At 52.7% G+C, this 18,782-nt stretch overlaps 1 protein-coding gene across 1 annotated transcript in view; it reads left to right on the plus strand.

The window, feature by feature from the left end:
• CACNA2D2 (calcium channel, voltage-dependent, alpha 2/delta subunit 2) overlaps positions 1-18,782 on the plus strand; it is a 163,051-nt gene that overhangs the window by 82,784 nt on the left and 61,485 nt on the right. Inside the window, exon 3 of the mRNA XM_006892862.1 lies at positions 11,725-11,841. Within this exon, the coding sequence (XP_006892924.1) occupies positions 11,725-11,841 (117 nt within the window). The remainder of the gene's footprint in view (positions 1-11,724; positions 11,842-18,782) is intronic.

An 18,782-nucleotide genomic window follows, 5' to 3' on the forward strand; every position in this document is an offset into this window, starting at 1 on the left:
GTGTGTATAGGACCCTGGGATGTCCTTGCCCTGAAAGGGGCCCTTGACACTGCAGGACACGGCATTCACCCACCTAGGCTTAGCTCCCTCTGCCTTTTATCCCCCACCTGCCCACATGGAGAATTCGTGTTTTCCCAGGAGCTGCCGGCTCATCGGCAGCAGCCCTCACTGCGATGAGGCCGTCATTCGTGCCTTCGTCATGTAGCCCCACCTTCAGCCGCATGTCTCAGCATCAGAAAGTAGACTTCTGATCTGTGAGGCCGCTTTCCCTGTGCAGTATGGGAACCCCCCCCAGGAGAAGTCCTAGCTGGGGGGGGCATCCAAAAAGCTGGTGACACCCCTCATTTGACCATCCATCTTTGAGGATTTCTCAGAATGACTTACCATAGCCCTGGATTGTGCAGAACCTGAGGGTGAAGGCTCCTGTCAGGCACTGTGGCTAATGAAGAGCAGAGCCAGGATTCAAACCCAGGTTTCCTGCTTCCCAGCCAGGATTTTAGCCATTTCTGGGCAGACAGAGTGGCTGCAGGTAGAGTGTGAGTCACGGTCTCCTTTGGACAGGTGCTGACCATCCCTGGCCCCATCTGTAAGGCTAGGAGCCAGCCAGCCCCTGAGCCCAATCTGGGTGTTCCCCTCCTGGAAGGGCGGGTACATCAAGAAGGATCAAGTGAAACCCTCTCAGGAAAGCAGCTGGGACCTCCTAGGGTGAGGCTGGTTTCTGTCTACTCTGGGATCCCTGAGAGGAACCTATCCCTGGTACCTGAAGAGACCTGTGAGAGAACAGAATGCAAGTGGTACTGCCAGAAGAAAATGCACCTTTCAGAGCTGTGCCTCTGGCCAGGCCTCAGACCCATCCATCCCACAAGGGTATCGTGGAGGTGAGTGTAGGGGAGACTCCCGCCAGCTCTGAGTAAGAGGAACAGCCATCTTAAACAAAACCCCAGTAACATGATCACGGGTCCTCCCTGATCTCCCAGTGGTCCACTAGAGCCCCTGTGCCCCTCTTGCTCCCAGAGACCTTTCCCCCACCACCCCACCAGCACCCTCACTCCTGAGAAATCCTCTCCAAGAGCACAGCGAGTCACTCAAGCCCCAGGAGATGGGTAGAGAGGATCTTGCCATAAGCCCATTTCACAGATCAGAAGATCAGGGCTGAGAGACTGAACAGGTTAATGAGGCCACATGACAGGGCTGTGGCCAGGCCTTGGATCTCCATACCTAGCCATTTTATGGGCAGAGAAGCCTTTTGCTCTGCTCTGAGGGAAGGGTCCATGTCCAGGGTAATCCTGGGTCAGGACCACTTAAGCAAACACAGACCACCTTTAGCTGGGGATTAAGGGGCTAGGGACCCCACCCCTAGCACCTGGAACTGATGAGCATCTGAGAAGCTGAGCGCCACAAGCTATTCCTCTAAACAGCCCGTCTGTCAACTTGGGCTAGCTTCTCCACCTCCCAGAGCCTTGGTTTCTTCAGCTGTAAAATGGGAACAAACTGCACCCACCTCATAAGATTGTTGTGACAACTCAGCAGAGTTATCCAGGCTCCCAGGGTACCCTGTCATCACTGCCATTATCTGCCCGTAAGGGGGTCCTGTGGGACAGAAGGCGGATCGCCTGGGCAGGGAGGCAGCGAGAGGAGGCAGAGCCAGCGTGGGTGGCAAGGGGGCCTAGACGCCCGACACAAACAATCTGTTTCCTATAAACATAGGCGCCCACACCAGCCGGCCGCCACCCGGCAACTTCTGCGAGTTGGGGAAGTGCGGGTATGTTTACTCACACTCCCCTGTGCCAGCTGGTGTGCTGGGCACAGCTTCTCTCCCAGCTGCCTCGACAGCCGGCGGCTCCCAGCTTAGGGAGGGAAAATGAGCGGGGGGCCCCCGGATCTAGCTTGTCTCTCGGTTCCACTCGGGCTCCAGTCTCTTGGCCCTGCTGCTAAACTGGAATCCGATTAAAAGGGCGAGTGAGTCTTCGTGGGCAGTGTCCACACAGCCAGGCCACCTCACAGCTCTCTTGTTCTTTAAGACCAGCCCAAGGCCCACTCATCATGACTACACAGAGGCCTGGAGGAGACCTTTGTCCTGCACGTAGGCAACAGGTGGCCCTCCAGCAGGTCTAGACTCTCTTCCTTCCCAAACCCCAAGAGTGTTCTCAGTATTTTCCCCGGATAAGGTCACACACAGCATCCCCGGCAGTGAATGGCACCTATCACGGATTGGCTGCCAGGGTCCTGGTACCCATGGCCTCTGAAATACTGGGGCCCATGCATTCTGCTCTGTAAACAGAGCTCAGCTGTGGCAGCTGTAGGAGATGCAGGCATCATCCCATGAGGTCAGGTGAGTTTTTGTGGTGAGGGAGTTACCGCAGCATCACACACACATCATCCAGCCTGGCTTGAGCATCTTAGACTCTCAGAGTGGCAGGAGCTCAAAGGTAGGGGCTCGGAGAAGCTGCCCAGAAGAGATCTTCTTGGACAGCCACAACAGCCTCCACGGAAATATTTTTACTTTTACTTGTGGTTTGAGTGACAGTTTAAAAGACAAATTCATTTTCCATTCCCCACTCCCTTCTTGTGATTCTCATTTCCATTAGTCTTTGTCCCCTATCCTTTCCTGCTTTCAGGCTTTATCTTTGGGCAGTTGCTTCTGTTTTGACCCAATATGCTTAGGGTCTGCTTAGGAGCACAGGTGGCCTAGTGGCAAGAAGCTGCTCTGTAATCCCGAAGCCACACAGTTCAAGGCCACAAGCTACTCCACAGGAGAAGGATGGGTGATCTCCTCCCGTGAGATTAACTGCCTCTGAAAACTTGCTGAAGGGTCACCTATGTGTCGGTTCTGACTCTACAACACACAACAACATGCTTAGTTACTCTAAGGAGTGAGTGTCTCCCTGGTGTTACTGGTTACTTAATGGACCTGTCTATTGTTTGGTTGCAAGTTGAGACTTGGGAGTGAGTTTTGATCCAAATTTGAAGGATGACCAAGGACCTTTGTCTCTGAGGTTCCACCAGTCTCTACTAAACTAGAAAGACTCACATTTTTTGTTTTCTAGCTTTATTCTTTACTTCCTCCGACTCTATCCAGGATCGTCTACTGGAGTAGTCTGGGAGTAACCAGAAGAACCATCTAGTTCTCCCGGCCTCATGGTCATGGAAGTTGAGGTTCTCATGGTCCATTAGTCCTTTAGACTAATTGTTCCCATACATTTTTGCTTTTTCTTCCCTCTTCTTTGTTCAGGACATGGAGAGAACAGTATTCTGCCCTGGAGCTTAGTGTGTGACCTTGGATATGGGTCAAGGAGGACAGAGACCAGGCCCTCCAGCATTTGCTTTTGATCTAGGCAAGGATGCTGGAGTGTGTCTTTTCCCCCAGACTCCTACAAACTAGGACATTTGGGGTGGCCACCCCCGTGGTAGGTGCCCCAACTGTCCCCAAAGCTACAAGTGAAACTCTGTCCAACTACAGAGACAGAACTTGGGGAAGTTAGTGTCACAGGTGGTGAGCTTTGTACACAGCCTGTGAATACTTTTACTGGATGATGGCATCTGGGAGTCCAGCCACAGTTCCGGATGAATCCCTCCCTGACATCCCTGAAAGCTCAGTTTGCATGCTTCCTGTGACAGGGAGTTCACTATCTTTCCAGGAGGTGCTTCTGAGATTTGAGAACTCTTGTCAGAAAGTTCTTCAGGTTTCTTCTTAACTGGAATATGCTCCTCTGCTCACAGGTGCCCTCTGGAGCTTTTGAGTTCTGCCCTCAGGAACCTTGGAGAAAGGAACTCTCTCTCTGTCTTTTTGAGCTGTAATAGAGGTCATGGCCTCTCTTTGACAGTTCTTGCCTGTCAGAAAAGGTCAGATCTGCAGGCCTTGACATTGGAGGTGTCACTGCGAGGCAGGCCTGGAATGAATAGATAATCAGGATTGGCATGGTTTTAGGATCACTTTGGAAATTCACATCTGTTTTGGAACCTAGGAATGGGACTCGGTGCACTTCACATTATTCCTTGCCCAGGGGCCATCCTATGTAGCCTGGTAGGGTGAGGGCCTGCATGGGGGCAAGCCCCAGAAGGTTGGCATGGCCTGTGCCTAGCTTGGCTGGGAGTCTGTGTGGTTTATTGTTTTGTGTTGAGTTTTGGGGATTTTTTGAAAAACAAGAGATTGAGCCTTTTTATGACATGGATTTTACAGCGTAACGAGGCAGCGTAATTTCCCATTCTCAGCGGCAAGTGCACTTTTTACACTAATTGCATAATTAGACATAATGTACTAATTGCGGTAATGGATGACAGTCAACTAAACTTTAACTTTAAAAACAGGGAGGTGTTGCTGGGGGTGGCGACAGGGGCTTCGTGCCCCTGTGAGTTTTGCAAAGGGAAGCCTGCTGGTGACAGCTCCCCAGTGCGGCCTCTTAGGCCAAGGGGCCAGGAGCTGCCAGGACCTCCCTCTGCAGGGCCTAGACCACACCCCTCCTCCCCGAGAGACCTTGCTGTGGGCCTGCCTCCCTTCCCCTCAGCACCTGTCCTCTGGCCTCCTTCTGGCTCCTGCCGCTGAACAGCCCACTGCCTGACCGTCCTCCCAGCCTCTGCCCCTGCCTTCCTCCCACTGCTCAGCCTTCCTGACTGCTCTCAGATGTCCTCTTCCCCACAAAGCATTCCAGTCATTTCCTTGATCTCACACACACAAACCCCCAAAGGCTCGCCCTGTCCTCTCTTAATGGAGCATCCCAGGAAGACAGGGGTGAGGTCTAGTCTGTTTTGAAGCCTAGGCCCAAGAGAGCCAGAGAAGAACTGGAAGAACTTTCTCATAAGAGTTCTCAAATCTCAGAAAGATAGTGAGCTCCCTGTCACAGGAAGCATGCAAACTGAGCTTTCAGGGATGTCAGGGAGGGATTCATCCAGAACTGTGGCTGGACTCCCAGATGCCATCATCCGGTAAAAGTATTCACAGGCTGTGTACGAAGCTCACCACCTGTGACACTATCTTCCCCAAGAAGACACTATCTTACCCAATAGAGATGGAAGGGTACAGGGCGGGGCGAAAGTAAGAGGCCATATCCTCATGCTCTGCTAAGTCAGTCCGAGTGCCACCCTCCCTGTCCTAACACTGCTGCTCTGTCCTCCACTGTAGCTCACATAGAGCCTGATTGTAATGTCCTGGGTGGTGTCTGTGACCCTGCTGTGGACAGGGGGTTCATTTCAGGCTCAGTGTGAGTACTAGCAGTGTGACAGAACACCTGACACAGCTTTCAAATAATGGATCAGTAGCTGATGGGCATATAACTGAGATGCAGGGAACACCCCTGCTTGTGCATCAGTTGGTCACTTGAGGGTTCCAGGGATTCTTGGTTTTGCCCCTGCTGTACCGCCTGAACCAGGCAGCCCTGCCCCTGGGAGTTCTTAGTCACATCGCACAGCCCAGTACCTGGCCTGGTTACATTTCAGTGCACCTACTAGGAGCTGAACCTTAGTTCCGTGAGGAATTAGGCTTCAGGCTCAAAGCTGGTTGAGCTGAAGAAAACCTGGAGGGATCTATCCTGAGTGTCCTTTTTTTAAAAAAATAAAAGCTGGTAGTAGTTTTGTTATTATCATCATCATTTATAGGCAAGGCGAAAATAGAATGCTAATTTCCTTGTTCCTGACCCTCTGCCTTACTTATTTTATTTTCGTTTTTACTGTGATTTGAGTGAAGGTTTACAAAGTTAATTGGTTTTCCATTCAACCATTCATACACGTTTTGTTTTGTGACATTAATTACAATACCCACAATGCAGCCATACTTCTCCTATGATCTTCATTTTTATTAATCTTTCATCCTACCCTTTCTTGCTGCCTGGGCTTTTTGTCCCTGGGCAAATGTCACCTTTTTAATCTTATGTGATTGATCATTCTAAGAAACAGTGACACCCTGATATTATTGGTCACCTCATAGGCCTGTCTGGGTTTTGGCCGCAAATTTAGTTTTTGTTCTAAGCTTGAAGGGTGACTAGAGGTCACGGTCTCAGGTTCCACCAGTCTCTATTGAACCAGGACGCTTCACCATTTTTGTGTCTTTGTTTTGTTCTGCATTTTCCCTGGCTCTATCCAGGACCATCTACCATGTCACTTTCAGCGTGGTCAGTGTGGTAGCCAGACATCGTCTATCCTCCTATCCTTAGAGTCATGCAGGGTGAGGTTCACACGGCTCGTTAGTCCACTGGACTGATTCTTTCTCAACATCTTAGATGGCTGCTCATTAGCTTTTCAGACCCGTCCTGGATGCTCTTGATGGAAGAGTCCTGGGATCCCCAGTTCCCATCCTCCCATCGATCCACCTTCGAGGGTGATTAGCAGCTAAATCCCTATCCCTGATTTTCCTTACAAAGGTAAGAGGCAGGGGCAGCAAGTTGATAAGACTGGGGCTCCGGCCTGACCAACTTGAGCCCCTCAGCTGGTCATTCTAAATCATTTGCCGCCCCCCACCCCCGCCTCCTTCTTGGCCCAGGTCAGGTTCCCTGAGTTCACACAAGCCCCATCTCTACCCACCCAGGGTCTCTCCTGGTCCACTGGCACAGTGTATCCCATTCTGGAACTAATGCCCACCTCTAACCCCAAACCCTGTGGCCTCTTTAGATTGTCATGTGGGCCGGGCCTAGAGAGGCCCAGTCGGCCATTGCTAGTGCACTCACTGCTGCCCCCTTCAGAGTCAAACTCCCACCCCCACCCACATGACTACTTCTTTTCTGACTAGGGAGACAGATAAAACAGGAGTGGGGAGCTTGGCGATTAGTAGATCCCCCAGGGATTGTATCTTGGGGCTCAGTTCCCTCCAACCTTCCTGTGCTCTGCCTAGCTTCCAGGCTGGGCAGAAGCAGCCAGGATACCGGAGCCCCCAGCTGAGATTCAAGCCAAGCCTGGGTCTTTGAGAAGACAGCCAGCGGTGAGACCAAACCTGCATCAGATCTTTCTCGTTCCATTTTTTTTCTGGTTTAATTTTCCAGAGATTAGTGCCTGTTCACCCTCGCTGCAGGGAGGAGCCTTGTGCTTCGTGTCTGCTTTGCCTCTCAGGGTTGGATGATTGGTTAGTCGATGAGGCTGGTTCTGAAGACCCAGCTTCCTCCTCCACCCTTTCACAGACTCATTCCTTCAGTGTTGACTTGATCTGTCCCAGGCCCACTTTCAAGCCTCCATTCCCCCTTCGCAAAGCCCTCACCTTCAGTATTGAGAGTAAATGCAGGAAGCAAAACACAGAATAGGCCCTAAAGCGGAGGCTTGGTATCAGACAGATCCAGTTCAAATGCCAGCTCAGACTGGCCCTCAGTGTTATCCCCATCTGCTAAATGGGGGTGATGAGAATTCACCTCCTCAGCAGTTGTCAGAGATCACCAAGGTCAAGCAGGTAAAGCATCTGCCTGGAATGACAGAACCAATGGCCAGGTATAAAGGGGACTCTGTGGGCACCCCTGCTTGCCCTTCCTCACCTGTCCCTCCTTTTTCCCTCCCCTCCCCGCCCTCCTTCTCACCCTGAGCAAGTTGCATGTTTGCTCAGACCCAGATCCCATTACTGCTGGCTTTCTCAGACTTTGTAAAATACCTCTCCAGCCAGACTGGGGCCTGTCTAGGCTTCTGGTCCTGGACCCTTTATGCCCTGTGATGGCCATGTCTGCTCCAGGAATGTAGAGAATAGTAGCTGGATTCCCCCCATCCCATTCAGTATTGTTGGAGCCTGTGGGGATGGGACTAACTCTCTCTGACCCCACAGGCATCTCCGATTCCTGTCCAAGGTTGCTGTTTGTCCTCCAGGCTCACTTCCATTGACACGGAGCGACTCCAGGGACCCTAGAGGCCCCCACAGGCCCTGGGACTCCCTAAGCCAGAAGGATTAGCCGCACATGCTTCTTGACAAAAGAACTGTTAGAGCTGAAAGCTGGGCCAAGATAGAGGAGGGAGAACGAGGGAGGAAGAAGGATGATGAAGAGGCAGATATCAGTCCTGGAATGGAGTTGCTCTCCTGGTTTAGAAAAGGCAGAACCTGAGACTCCTTGGGCTTGGAACTGTCTCCCGAATCGTCTCACAGGCCTCAGCACCCCTTGCTCTTCTTACTTGTCAAGCCCTCTGAAAATGCATCTCCTGCCAGCTTCTGTGTGGCCTCCTGAGTCCAGCCAGCCTGTCCCGCTGGTCTGCTGCCCTGTCCTGTCCCTTCATCGTCCTATAGCCCCTTCTGTGCATCGGAGCCCTGCTTTTTCTTCCTCTACCCTGCATGGCTGGGAGCTGCAGCAACCTGTTGGCCCCATCACTCTCCTCATTCCAGCTGCCTGTGCAAAGGTGGGGGCCATGCGGCTGCGCTGCTCTGGGAGCTGCTGGTTTTTTCCAATTAACTCTCTGGGCCAAGGACACCAGCGGGCGCAGAGTCCTGCTGAGGTTGTTGAGGCTCTGCACCCAGTGTGCCCTGGCCTTTCTGCTGCTTCAGAGCTGGCCCTGGGGGCCAGGCTAGAGACTGGGGCTTCTGGGGGAGCCAGCCCTGGGAAGGCTCCGTGCTCTGGAGCTGCGCTGACTCTCCTGGTCTTCCTGCTGAGCCTGCAGGTGGGAAACACCCCCTTTAGACCACATCAATGGAGAGATGACCTGGCTCTCAGGGTGGCACCATCTGCTGGACTGTGCCACTCAGATCCCTGGGTTACAGGGCTTAGCTCAGGGCCAGCCCTCGCTGTGGGGACAACCAGAATAAGTCTAGGGGAGTGATGAGAAGAAGGGTGGGTAGTTAGGGCCTGCCATCCAAAAGGCACAGAAAAAGCAGAGAGTGTTGGACCTCAGGGTTCTCAGGGATTGGAGGAGAGCCTAGGGCAGCCCCTGGTTTTCCGGGAATCTGCCCTCACCTCCCATTTTTCTGCCCTTGCTCTAGGGAGGATTTAGCTGGACAGGGAGAGTGAGCTGGAAGCACAGAAGGCATGGACAGAGGCGTGGCAGCGGGACTCAGCCTGGGCTGGGGGTCAAGCAGCCTGCAGGTGTGTGATGGGACAGTCGGCTAGGACACATTGAAGCTGTCTGAGAACAAAGCATGACACATACAGCCCCACGCTCCTAGGGTCACACAGCTCCGGACAGGAGTGGAAGAGTCAGGCCTAGGCCCAGCAAGTCCCAAATTCTGCTCTTGAACTTGAAATTGGACAGTGCATTTGCCCAGGGTCCCCTGCACCCAAGCTCAGTACTTGAGGAGAGATAGAAGAGAGGTGGCTGTGACTGTTCTCTGTCACTGGCGTCCCCATGTCTGGGCTCTTCTGTTATCAACTCCAAGGCAGAGGCTGAGGTGTTGGCAACAAAAACAAGGTGATGTGGGGGATGGGTTGCCCACAAAGACCTGGGGGGGATGTGGGGTCTAGAAGTGGACAGGCCCCAAGAGACAAAAGCCGAGTGGTCCCCTAAGTATAGAGATCTAGCAGGGAAAGAGTGGGGGCAGGGTACCACAATTCCCTTGGGCAGAATGCTGACAATCCTAAACGATGGCAGTAGCAACAATAGTACCAGCTCCTCTCAGAGTGAATCATGTGGTCCTGGGGGGGTGGGGGAGCGTGTGTGGTGGAGCTTGTCACTCTCCCATTTTCTAGATCTGGACACTGAGGTTAAGCAATAAGGTGACTCTTGGCTAGATTATTGCTTCCAAGCCTTTATGTTACCTGTTGGGACCCTGCAGTATGACCCTGTCACCTAGAAACCCACTCCTTCTATGGTTCCCAAGCCCAGGCTAAGTTATCATATATTAGACTTCAGGGGGCATCTTGGACCCCATCCTGGCTTCACAGAACCCCATAGAAGTCAGGTCAGGAGGCTTCAAGGTCGAGCTTTGAAATTGGACTACCTTTGCTACAGTTGGCCCCTGACCATGGCAGCACTTGAGAATGACCTTGATGGGGGAGACTGAGGTTTGGGAACATCCTCCTCCACACAGAGAAACTGATGGCTTGGCCCCCTGCTGGTACAAGTGGGTGGATTGAACCCTGGAGAGGATTCAGCGAGGGGTGCTATACTAGGGCAGGTCCAGAACGATGGTTCCGGTAAGGTGGGGAACCCCGCTGTGCCAGTCACATCTGTGTGTCTTTGAACTGTCCTATCCTGTCTGTGAGCCTCAGTTTCCCCACCAGTAAGGCATTAGGCTCCAGAGTATCTGCATGTCCCCAGCAACCCTCGAGCTCTGACTCCGCAACTCAACTCTGACTCCTCTTGCTGTCCCTGCCTCCCTTCTGGATGCACTCATCTGACACAGGGAGGTGGAAGCCGGGGAGCCCCAGAACAGCCTGACCTGGCCCCCATTTGGGCCTTTCTCCTCCTGGCCGCCTGGTCAGACCTTAAAACTCGCCCCCTAATTGCCATTGCTCTGCAGGAAGGAGCAACTTCACCACAAATTATTTTGTTCTAAGAGAAGGACAAAAAGAAAAGAGAAGCTGAGAGGGATGGGGGGGCAGCAGGAGGAGGAGAAAATTGCCTGAGTAGGGCTGTGTGCGGTGCTTTTAACCCTTAGATTGCTGGCTGCTAGTGGGGGGGGGGGCAGGGCTGTACTTGCACCAAGTCCCCCTACCATCCCTCATCCCTCTGTTGGGTGATGGAGGCCTTATCTACACCATCGAACTGTCACTCTCTGACCTTATCTCTCCCTGCCTGTCTTGTCTCTCATCAGCTGCCTCTCCTGCCTTATCTCCTCATCATCACCTTCTCTCTGGCTCTCCTCATCCCTCTGCTTCTGTGCTGAACCTCCTCTCAGTGGTCCAGTGGTGGCAGTGTGGTCTGTGACCTCTGGTGAAGGAGGCAACTGGGGGCACAAACCTCCTAGGTCCCCAGATGGACACATGGACCCAGCCAGGCTGCACAAGAAGTGCAGTGTCTGTGTGTGTGTGTGTGTGTGTGTGTGTGTGTACACACTCCAAGATCGACCACGAGCCAGGATGCCCACAGAGACTGTCCTTAAGACACCTGTGAAGCCTCAGGCAGTGCCTTCTAAACTCTAACCCTACCCTATCCTACCCATCGACACAGGCACCTGCACACAGATGGGTGTGTACTGAGCCATAATGCACACGCACGCCTATACAGACTGTCCTGTTTACACCACACATGTGCCTGTGTGCAGATCCGCAAGCTGAGCAGGAGGGGTGGGCAGATCCATTCCCCCCACCTGCCTCTTCCTGTCTACCTTGGTACTCTCTCCAGCTTCTCTTCCCTGAGTGACAGAAGAGCCCCTGGGGGCACCCAGAACTCCTGCTACAGTTTTGGCAAACACCCCGGGGCTGTGTCAGCAGAAAGGGGTGTAGCTGCCTGAGCTGGGTAGGGGAGCAGCAGTGTGTGTGATGTCTGGGTGTGGGTGTGGGTGTGCATGTGTGCACATCTTTCTGTTGGTTTATGGGCATGTGATGTGTGCTTATTGGATGCATCAATCTGCACCCCTGTGCTTTGCCACCTGTGGTGGTCTTACCTATTCCAGGATAGTCCTTAGATGTTTATGGCCCTCAGTGACAATCCCCCTCCATGACCATCAGCCCACAGGCTGAAAACCATCCTGGATGCAAGCAGTGATGCCCATCTGAGAGGATGCTGGGTCCACTCCCCACAATACTTGCCATGCTCCCTTTAGGGTAGCCAAAGTCAGGGTGGGGATGAGGAGGGCGTCAGAAGCTGTAGATGAGCTGTGTAGAGGAGTATGCAGGGGACCTAACGTGAGAACATGAAACCCCACCAGCTTCACCCCCAGCCTCTGCTTTCTTCCAGATCTACAAAGACAACCGGAACCTGTTTGAGGTGCAAGAGAACGAACCTCAGAAGTTGGTGGAAAAGGTAGCAGGCGACATTGAGAGCCTGCTGGACAGGAAGGTGCAGGCCTTGAAGGTAGGTACTGGGGGGGGGGGTTGTTGATGAGAACCAAGCATGTGAGGTTAGCCACGCACCATGAGGGCAGCACCCCTGCCCCTGTGATCGCACAGCTCCCTGGGGCCTCTGAAATCAGGCTGCGGCCTTGTTGGCAGGCTGTGCCCGTGCAGATTTTGGGCAGCTGTAGCAGAAGCAGAATGATTGTCAGTTGCAGGAGGCCTAGATCTGGAGTCCTCTTATTCCTCTGGGCCTCTAGCCTAATGAGTGATGTCCAGGTGAGCATCTGACCAGAAGAATGACCTGGTGATGGTGGAGTCTACCCTGATGGAGCTGGGAGGCTAGACTTCTGGCTGTGGTGGAAAGGAACTGTGGAGGGGCCTTGGCTGCCCCCTAGAGAAGGCTGTGGTCATGCAAGGCTAAAAGGCTGCAGCCCCTGCTCTGCCCATGACCTTAAACTTTTATCTGCCCCCTCTGGACTCTGTGTAGACCCAGAGAAAGTATACTTGTCACTTCTAAGGTGCTCTTGGCTTCAGGGTGCTGTGATTCTGTGGGGTGACGGGACCCACTGAGCCGCTGTGAATAAGTCTACAAAACTGGCAGATTCCTAGTACCCAGCCCACCCAGGAGAGCAAATGGGGAGGGGATTGTGGAGCTGCAGAATGTCCTGGGCAAGTCGTAAGATAAATGATGGAGGAGAGTCTAAGTGCCATCAGATCAGAGGCCCAACCGTTGCCGCCCCCCCTTATGTCAAAGACAGGCTGTTGGTATCATTAAGTCTGAACCCACTCATGGCTGACCCGCTGGTGGGTTTATAGAGGCAGTAAATTGCACAGGAGATTGCCCATCTTTTTCCTGGGGAGCAAGTGGTGGATTTGAACCACTTACTTTAGTGTTGGCAGCACCATTCCTTACTACGAAACCATCAGAGCTCCCTCGAAGGAAGGGGAGTCCAACAAAAAAGAAGTCTTGATAGATGCTACAGTATTGATGGGCTTGAAAACATGATGCTCAGTGGAAGAAGCCAGTCAGAAAAGAGCGCATCTTGGATGAACCCGTTGTATGAAGTGTCCAGAATAGATGAATCTTTTGAAACAGAAAGTAGATTAGTTATTGCCTAGGGCTGGGGAGGGAGGAGGTAGGGGTGCAGCAAAGAGGATAGGGAATGTCTGCTAATAGTTCCGTGGTTTCTTTTTGAGTTGATGAGAATGTTCCAAAATTAGATCCTGACGGTGGTTGCACAACTCTTGAATATATTACAAACCACTGGATTGTATATTTTAAACGGATAGATTTCATGGTACGTGAATTATATCTCAATAAAATGTTAGGGGAGTTTTATTAAAAAAAGAAAAGAAAAAAGATAAGTGAAAATCCACACGAGCCATGTCCAGTCTCAGGCCAGGAGCAAGTCAGAGCATCTGCCTTAGCCTAGACTCACCATATCCAGGCCCTGGGTCAGAACCAGATAACCCCTTCCCCAGGGCCTGAGCCCTCCTGTCTCCGTGGAGTCCTCTGCTTTGCCCCATGGGACCCAGGGTTGTGGGCTAGAGAGAGGCTGGGATCCTGGAGTAAAGTGGGCCCTGAGGGCTTCAGGCCACGTGCAGACCCTGAGCTGGGCCCAGCCCAACCCAGAAAACAGGTGGAGGGGTCACCTCAGATTGTGGGAGATACTCTGACTGCCTTTTGCAGTGAGCACATCACATCCTACCTCTTTGCTTTGCTGCATCTGGGCTCTCTCATTCTCGAGCTCTCTCCACCTCATTCCCAAACCCCTCCCTTGCATACCACTTTCTTGCTTTGCTGTTCCTGGTTGACAGTGTGCAAAGTGCAGGCCTTCAAGGCCCCAGCTTGTGTTGCAACAGTCTGATAAATTGGAGAAGGGACATCCTCCAGGCCCGCTCCCACCCTTTCAGGCCTGAGCACCTCACTGGGGGAACTCAGTGGTGGTAGTGGCAGATGGCCCTGTCCGCCCTCCACATGTGGGACTCGGGGCCCAGCTCTGGCTATAGTTTCTCGGGTGCTATAGGTCTGCAGTCTCTCCCAGGCTCTTTTCCTCTTCCTAGGTAACCATCGTCCCTGACAGCTGGGTTGAGGAAATAGCCAAACGCCTGCGGTTCTGATCTTACCTTTCTTCCAGCACCCTACCATCCAGACAGTGTTCCATAAGGCAGGACTGTAGTCTGCCTCCTTTTTGTTGCTGTGCAGTCCAGACTATGACCTGATACTCATTCAACACTAAATACAAATTAGTTCTGATGGAGAAAATGATGGCAAAAGATAACTCTGTGACTAGGCACTCATTGTCATTTTAACAACAGGCACTTTGCCACCCCATGCTTTATAGATAGGGACACTGAGACTTGGAGATGCTGTACATCAGATTAGGCTGTCAGCATTTGAACTCAGGTCTCTTAGACCGTAAACTCAGTTCTCTCAGTTATTGTGAAATGTGTGCAGAGCCTTCCTAGCCAGCTCCCGCTGCAGCGCCCCCTGGCTGCAGTACCTCGAGGCACAACTGTCCATGTCTCCAATAGCCGTTTAAGAACCACCATCCCCCTCCAGGATCCTGATTGTTCAAGATGCACTTTGGTCTTAATTATGTTTTAAATTTGCTTTTTATCAAGTCTAGCCCTTTTCTCTTTTCCCACAATGTTTGCAGCCTAAGTGTATGTAGAGGAAGGGATGTTGGGGGACTGGACACCCTCAGGCCCTACTCCATTGTTCCTTCTTTCCCTGGACTTCATCTAGTAATCCAATTTAAATCTCCTTACTCTGGTCTGGAATTTTAATTCGGGGCTTGCAAAGAGGGCGATGAGCAGCTCAGGCTCACCAGGACGGAAGTTCATTGTTTCATCTAATCAGAGACAATCAGATGTTTGTAACGAGTTTCTCCAAACTTCATAGACCAGGGTCTGGGGCCCAAGAGTCAGGCGGCAGCCACCTGGAAAGAGAGGGGAACCTTTGTACACAGGCATCCAGCATCCCCAGGTCTCAGAAATATTCCAGGGCCTCCCCTTCAGAAATGTAGAAGGAAATCTGCCTTAGAACTTCAGCTGCCTGGGGAGACAGGTCCTCTGGACTAGAGCCCTTACTCAGGTCTTGGGCAAGACAGGTAGGGATTTGCTGAAGGGCCAGGGTAAGGTTCTTTGTGGCCAAGCAGGGCGATGTGAAGCCTGGAATAGAGAACCTGTTGGAAGGTAGTGAAGATATTGGGGGAAAGTTTGACATTGAGGCATCTGGAGGCCAATTCAGAGTAGGGCTTAGTGATGCATTCATTTGATGATGGAGTTTCAGCCCCTGGAGGTCAAGACTAAGGGTAGCACCACGCGTCAAGGCTTAGAGCCTCCTGAGTGTTCACAGAGCAGACGACAGGACTGTAGTCTGGTTTTAGCCGTAATCCAGCCTCTTGTATCCGACTCCAAACCAGAGATGTTCTAGAAAGTGCAGTAACAGTGGACTGGCAGACAGGGAATTCTGGGCCGTAGGATGCCTCCTCCCACCATTCTCAGAGCAATTAAAAGGCGTTTATATGGGGCTGGCAGTGGCTTCTGCCTCCCCTCCATTACGAACATTAAGAGATCTTGACCCCTCCACTTTCCCTCTCTTGAAAGGAGCCGCAGACACGTGGAGCCAATTAGGCGCAGGCGTGGGCGCCAAGGGCCCGAGCAGCCTTTTCTCCCTGATTGCGGTGTTTACTGCTGATTATTCTCCCCTCACCCAAACAGCACTGTCGCTTCCTGGCGAGATGCCACTGCCACCCAGAGGAGCCGCCTAGGCCCCCCTGCAGATGGGGTGAGCAGAGAATAAGAGAATGGGCATTTGCTGAGCTCCTGTTATGGGGGAACCTTCGGGACCCTTCACCTAAGGGAGAAGACATCCGGGAAGAACCAGCCAGCCAGGAAATAAGGGAGGGGGCATGAGTGGCAATGAGCACGTGGGAGAGACAGGTCACCAATATGACAACAGAGAGTGGAGATTGGGGAAATGGGGGTTCAAGGAGGCTCTGGAGAGGGGGCCTGAACATGTGTGGCAGGAAGATGACCCGTTGTCCTTTCACACACCCAAAGGGCTTGAAATCAATAAAGACATGCTGCTCCCAGAAATCAGTAGGTGCGAGAATGGAGATAGCCTCCTGCCTGCCTCTCCACCCTGTGACCAAGAATCAGAGACCTTTCAAAGCCCTTTAAGCTACTGGCAAGGCAGGGAACTGTCCTCCCTGGAAGCACACAAGAGTCAGTGCAGGTGACGTGGGGTGTGGTCCAAGTATCTTCCAGTAAAGCTCATCACCCCTCAACTTCCCCCATCTGCAGTTGCTAACAGTGGTCTAAAAAGGGCCTGGCTGGGCCTAGACGGCCTCAGGAAAGATGACACTGGCGATTAGGCCTGAGATATACCCTGTGGAACAGGCCTCTCTCCTGGGTCTTCGTCCCAGGTGCAGATGGGTGCAGGGCCCTCAGGTCAGCGGAGCTGTAGTCATCTCCTAGTCAAAGGAAGGGCCTTAGGGGTCTAGGTGCAACAGAACTGAGGCCCACCAAGCCTGGAGGATCAGCCTGATACACATTGTGCCCTAATGAATTCTCCAGAGCTTCAGAAGGTCCAAAAGAAAAGGCCGCAGCAAGGGGTCGGGCAAGAAGGCTCAGTGTCCCACCCATGCTAACCAGCCCTGTCCATCTCCTGTGGGAACTGCCCGAGTCAGGGTGTCTGAGCCACGCCCTCCCACTTGCCCTGCCACAAGTGTGTCCTGTGAACTCCATTCAGTCTCCCCTTTGTTCCCTTGCTCACTCATCTGGTAATCCTTCTCCACTGCTCCTGGCTTACCCAGCTCTAAGTCAGGAATAAGTCTCCAGTGACTGTGGGGCAGAATTCCTGTTTTATAGATGAGGAACCAGAAGCTCAGAGACCAGATGACAGCTCCGGTTACCCTGGCCCCTGAGCCTCTTGCTTGCCCAGACCCCTTTAGAAAGAGGCTGAATTGTGTTGGCTGGGGGAGGGAGGCGCTAAGGGTCCAGCAGGCAGAGGGTAGAGCACAGCAAGAGCCTAGAGGCAGGATTCGATTGGGAAATGTTGAGGAGCAGCAGAAAAGGGAGCAAAGCAGGTTGGAATGGTCCCGGATGCAGGGCAAGAGCCTTTGCCCAAGTTCCCTTTTGACACCCTGCACTGCAGGAGGAGGAATCTAGGACGTAGAGATGGTGTGGACACAGTGTTGGCCGAATGAGTCCTGAACCTGAGACGCGGTGGGCTCCCCTCCTCCAGAGAAGGCTGATCTGAGGGAAGATCCCGTCAGCATGAGCCCACCTCCCTGAGGGTCCCAGCAAGCAAAGCAGAGTGGATGCTAGGAGGAAGAATGAAAAGGCCTGCAGGTGCCACAGGGACAAACCAGTCTAATTTAGGATCAGAGAAGAGAGGAATTTAATTGAGTTTTAATAGCATCTGGCCCTTTGTTCTGAAATCCTCATGTGCAAGAGCTGGGGGAGGGCGGGGTGCATCGGAGGTAGGACGAACCAGCGGCCAGACTGGTCCCTGCTTACCCTTACAGGGCCTCAGTGCAGGGGCCACAGTGCAGGGACCCAGACAGCAAGGCTCCGTCTGTGGTCCCAGCACGTGGGAAGGGCACTGTCTTAAGAAGACAGGCTGGAGGAGGTATCGTTTGAGCTGCGCCTTGGAAAACAAGTAGAATTCCCAAAGGTGGAGAAAGGAAAAGAGGAAGGTACCCAGGCAAGCCAAGCAGGGACCCAGCAGCAAGTGAGCAGGGTTTGCTGGGACACGAGGTCTGTAGGTGCAAAGGAGCCTGGTAAGTACAGCCTATGCAGTAATGTTTCCACCATCCATAGGGACCAGGTTGTGGGGTGCACAGGACTCACAGGCTGAGCTCTGGGGTGGGAGCTGCACCTTCACAAGCAGGACCCTCTCAAAGTGCAGTCACCTCTTTTATTCCAGTTTCGGTGTCTCAAAATACATAGTGAGCAACACCTCCCTCTGTTGTGGCAGTGGGCACTTTGTGAAAAGTAGGCAGGCTCACAGGGCATGTAGGCCCTCTGAATCCCCTCACAGAACCCACAGCTGTCTTTCCCAAGCTCACATGCAGAAGCTGAGCTAAACCCTGGTGCCATGGTAACCTCAGGAGAGATTTCCTGGGAGAGGCCAGCTGACCCTGGCTCATCACATCATAGGACTCCAAGACCTCAGATGGTTCCTTCAGCTTGTGTATCAAGCCCTGAGCCCCTCCTGTGTGCAGACACTGTACCAAGTGGGACTATCATTGGGTGTAGACCCTCGGGATCCCTCCCTCGGGGCGTGCAGATGCTGCTGAAGGTCACAGAGATGAGATCCAGCAAAGCAGGTAGCCAGGGTGGTGAGTGCTTGACCAAGCCTAAGAGGGATTTTAGAGAGAGCTTTGGCAGAGACATAAGTAGGGAAAGGAGGGTAATGAAGGAAGACAATTCAAGGCCAGGGAATAACACAGTGCAAAAGCAAGAAGTAGTGGGAGTACACAGGTATCTGCGTACTCGGGTGTCTGTGTGTTCAAGCATAAGTAATGGTGTTTACAGAGATGTGTCTAGAGATGAGGCGATCTCGCCCCTGGACTAGTGTTGCTGAATATGTGCACAGGTGTGTTTTGAGTTAGAAAAGCCTATGGGTACAGTCACTATTGCTTTCCCCTCATCAGAGTCCAGAAGAGGTCTCTCCTGGTCACCACAACCCACACAATCTTGGCCTTGCACCCCAAAATGGAACCTCTGGCCATGAGCCCCCCTCAGACAGATGGCATATGGTCCATGAGCTCTGAAGTCGGGAGAATTGGGTCTCACCCCCTGATGGGCTACAACCTCACCACCCCCCTACTCCATAGTTAAGTAGTGCTGAGCACTCAGTGAGTCTCTCACACACGCTCTGGGCCTGTATGGTCGGAGCAACAAGTGTGGCCTCACCAATCTGTCATCAAGTTGACACTGAGCTTT

Source organism: Elephantulus edwardii, unplaced genomic scaffold, assembly GCF_000299155.1.
Source record: "Elephantulus edwardii isolate Elephantulus edwardi_28Jun2011 unplaced genomic scaffold, EleEdw1.0 scaffold00121, whole genome shotgun sequence".
In the NCBI taxonomy this organism is placed as follows: domain Eukaryota; kingdom Metazoa; phylum Chordata; class Mammalia; order Macroscelidea; family Macroscelididae; genus Elephantulus; species Elephantulus edwardii.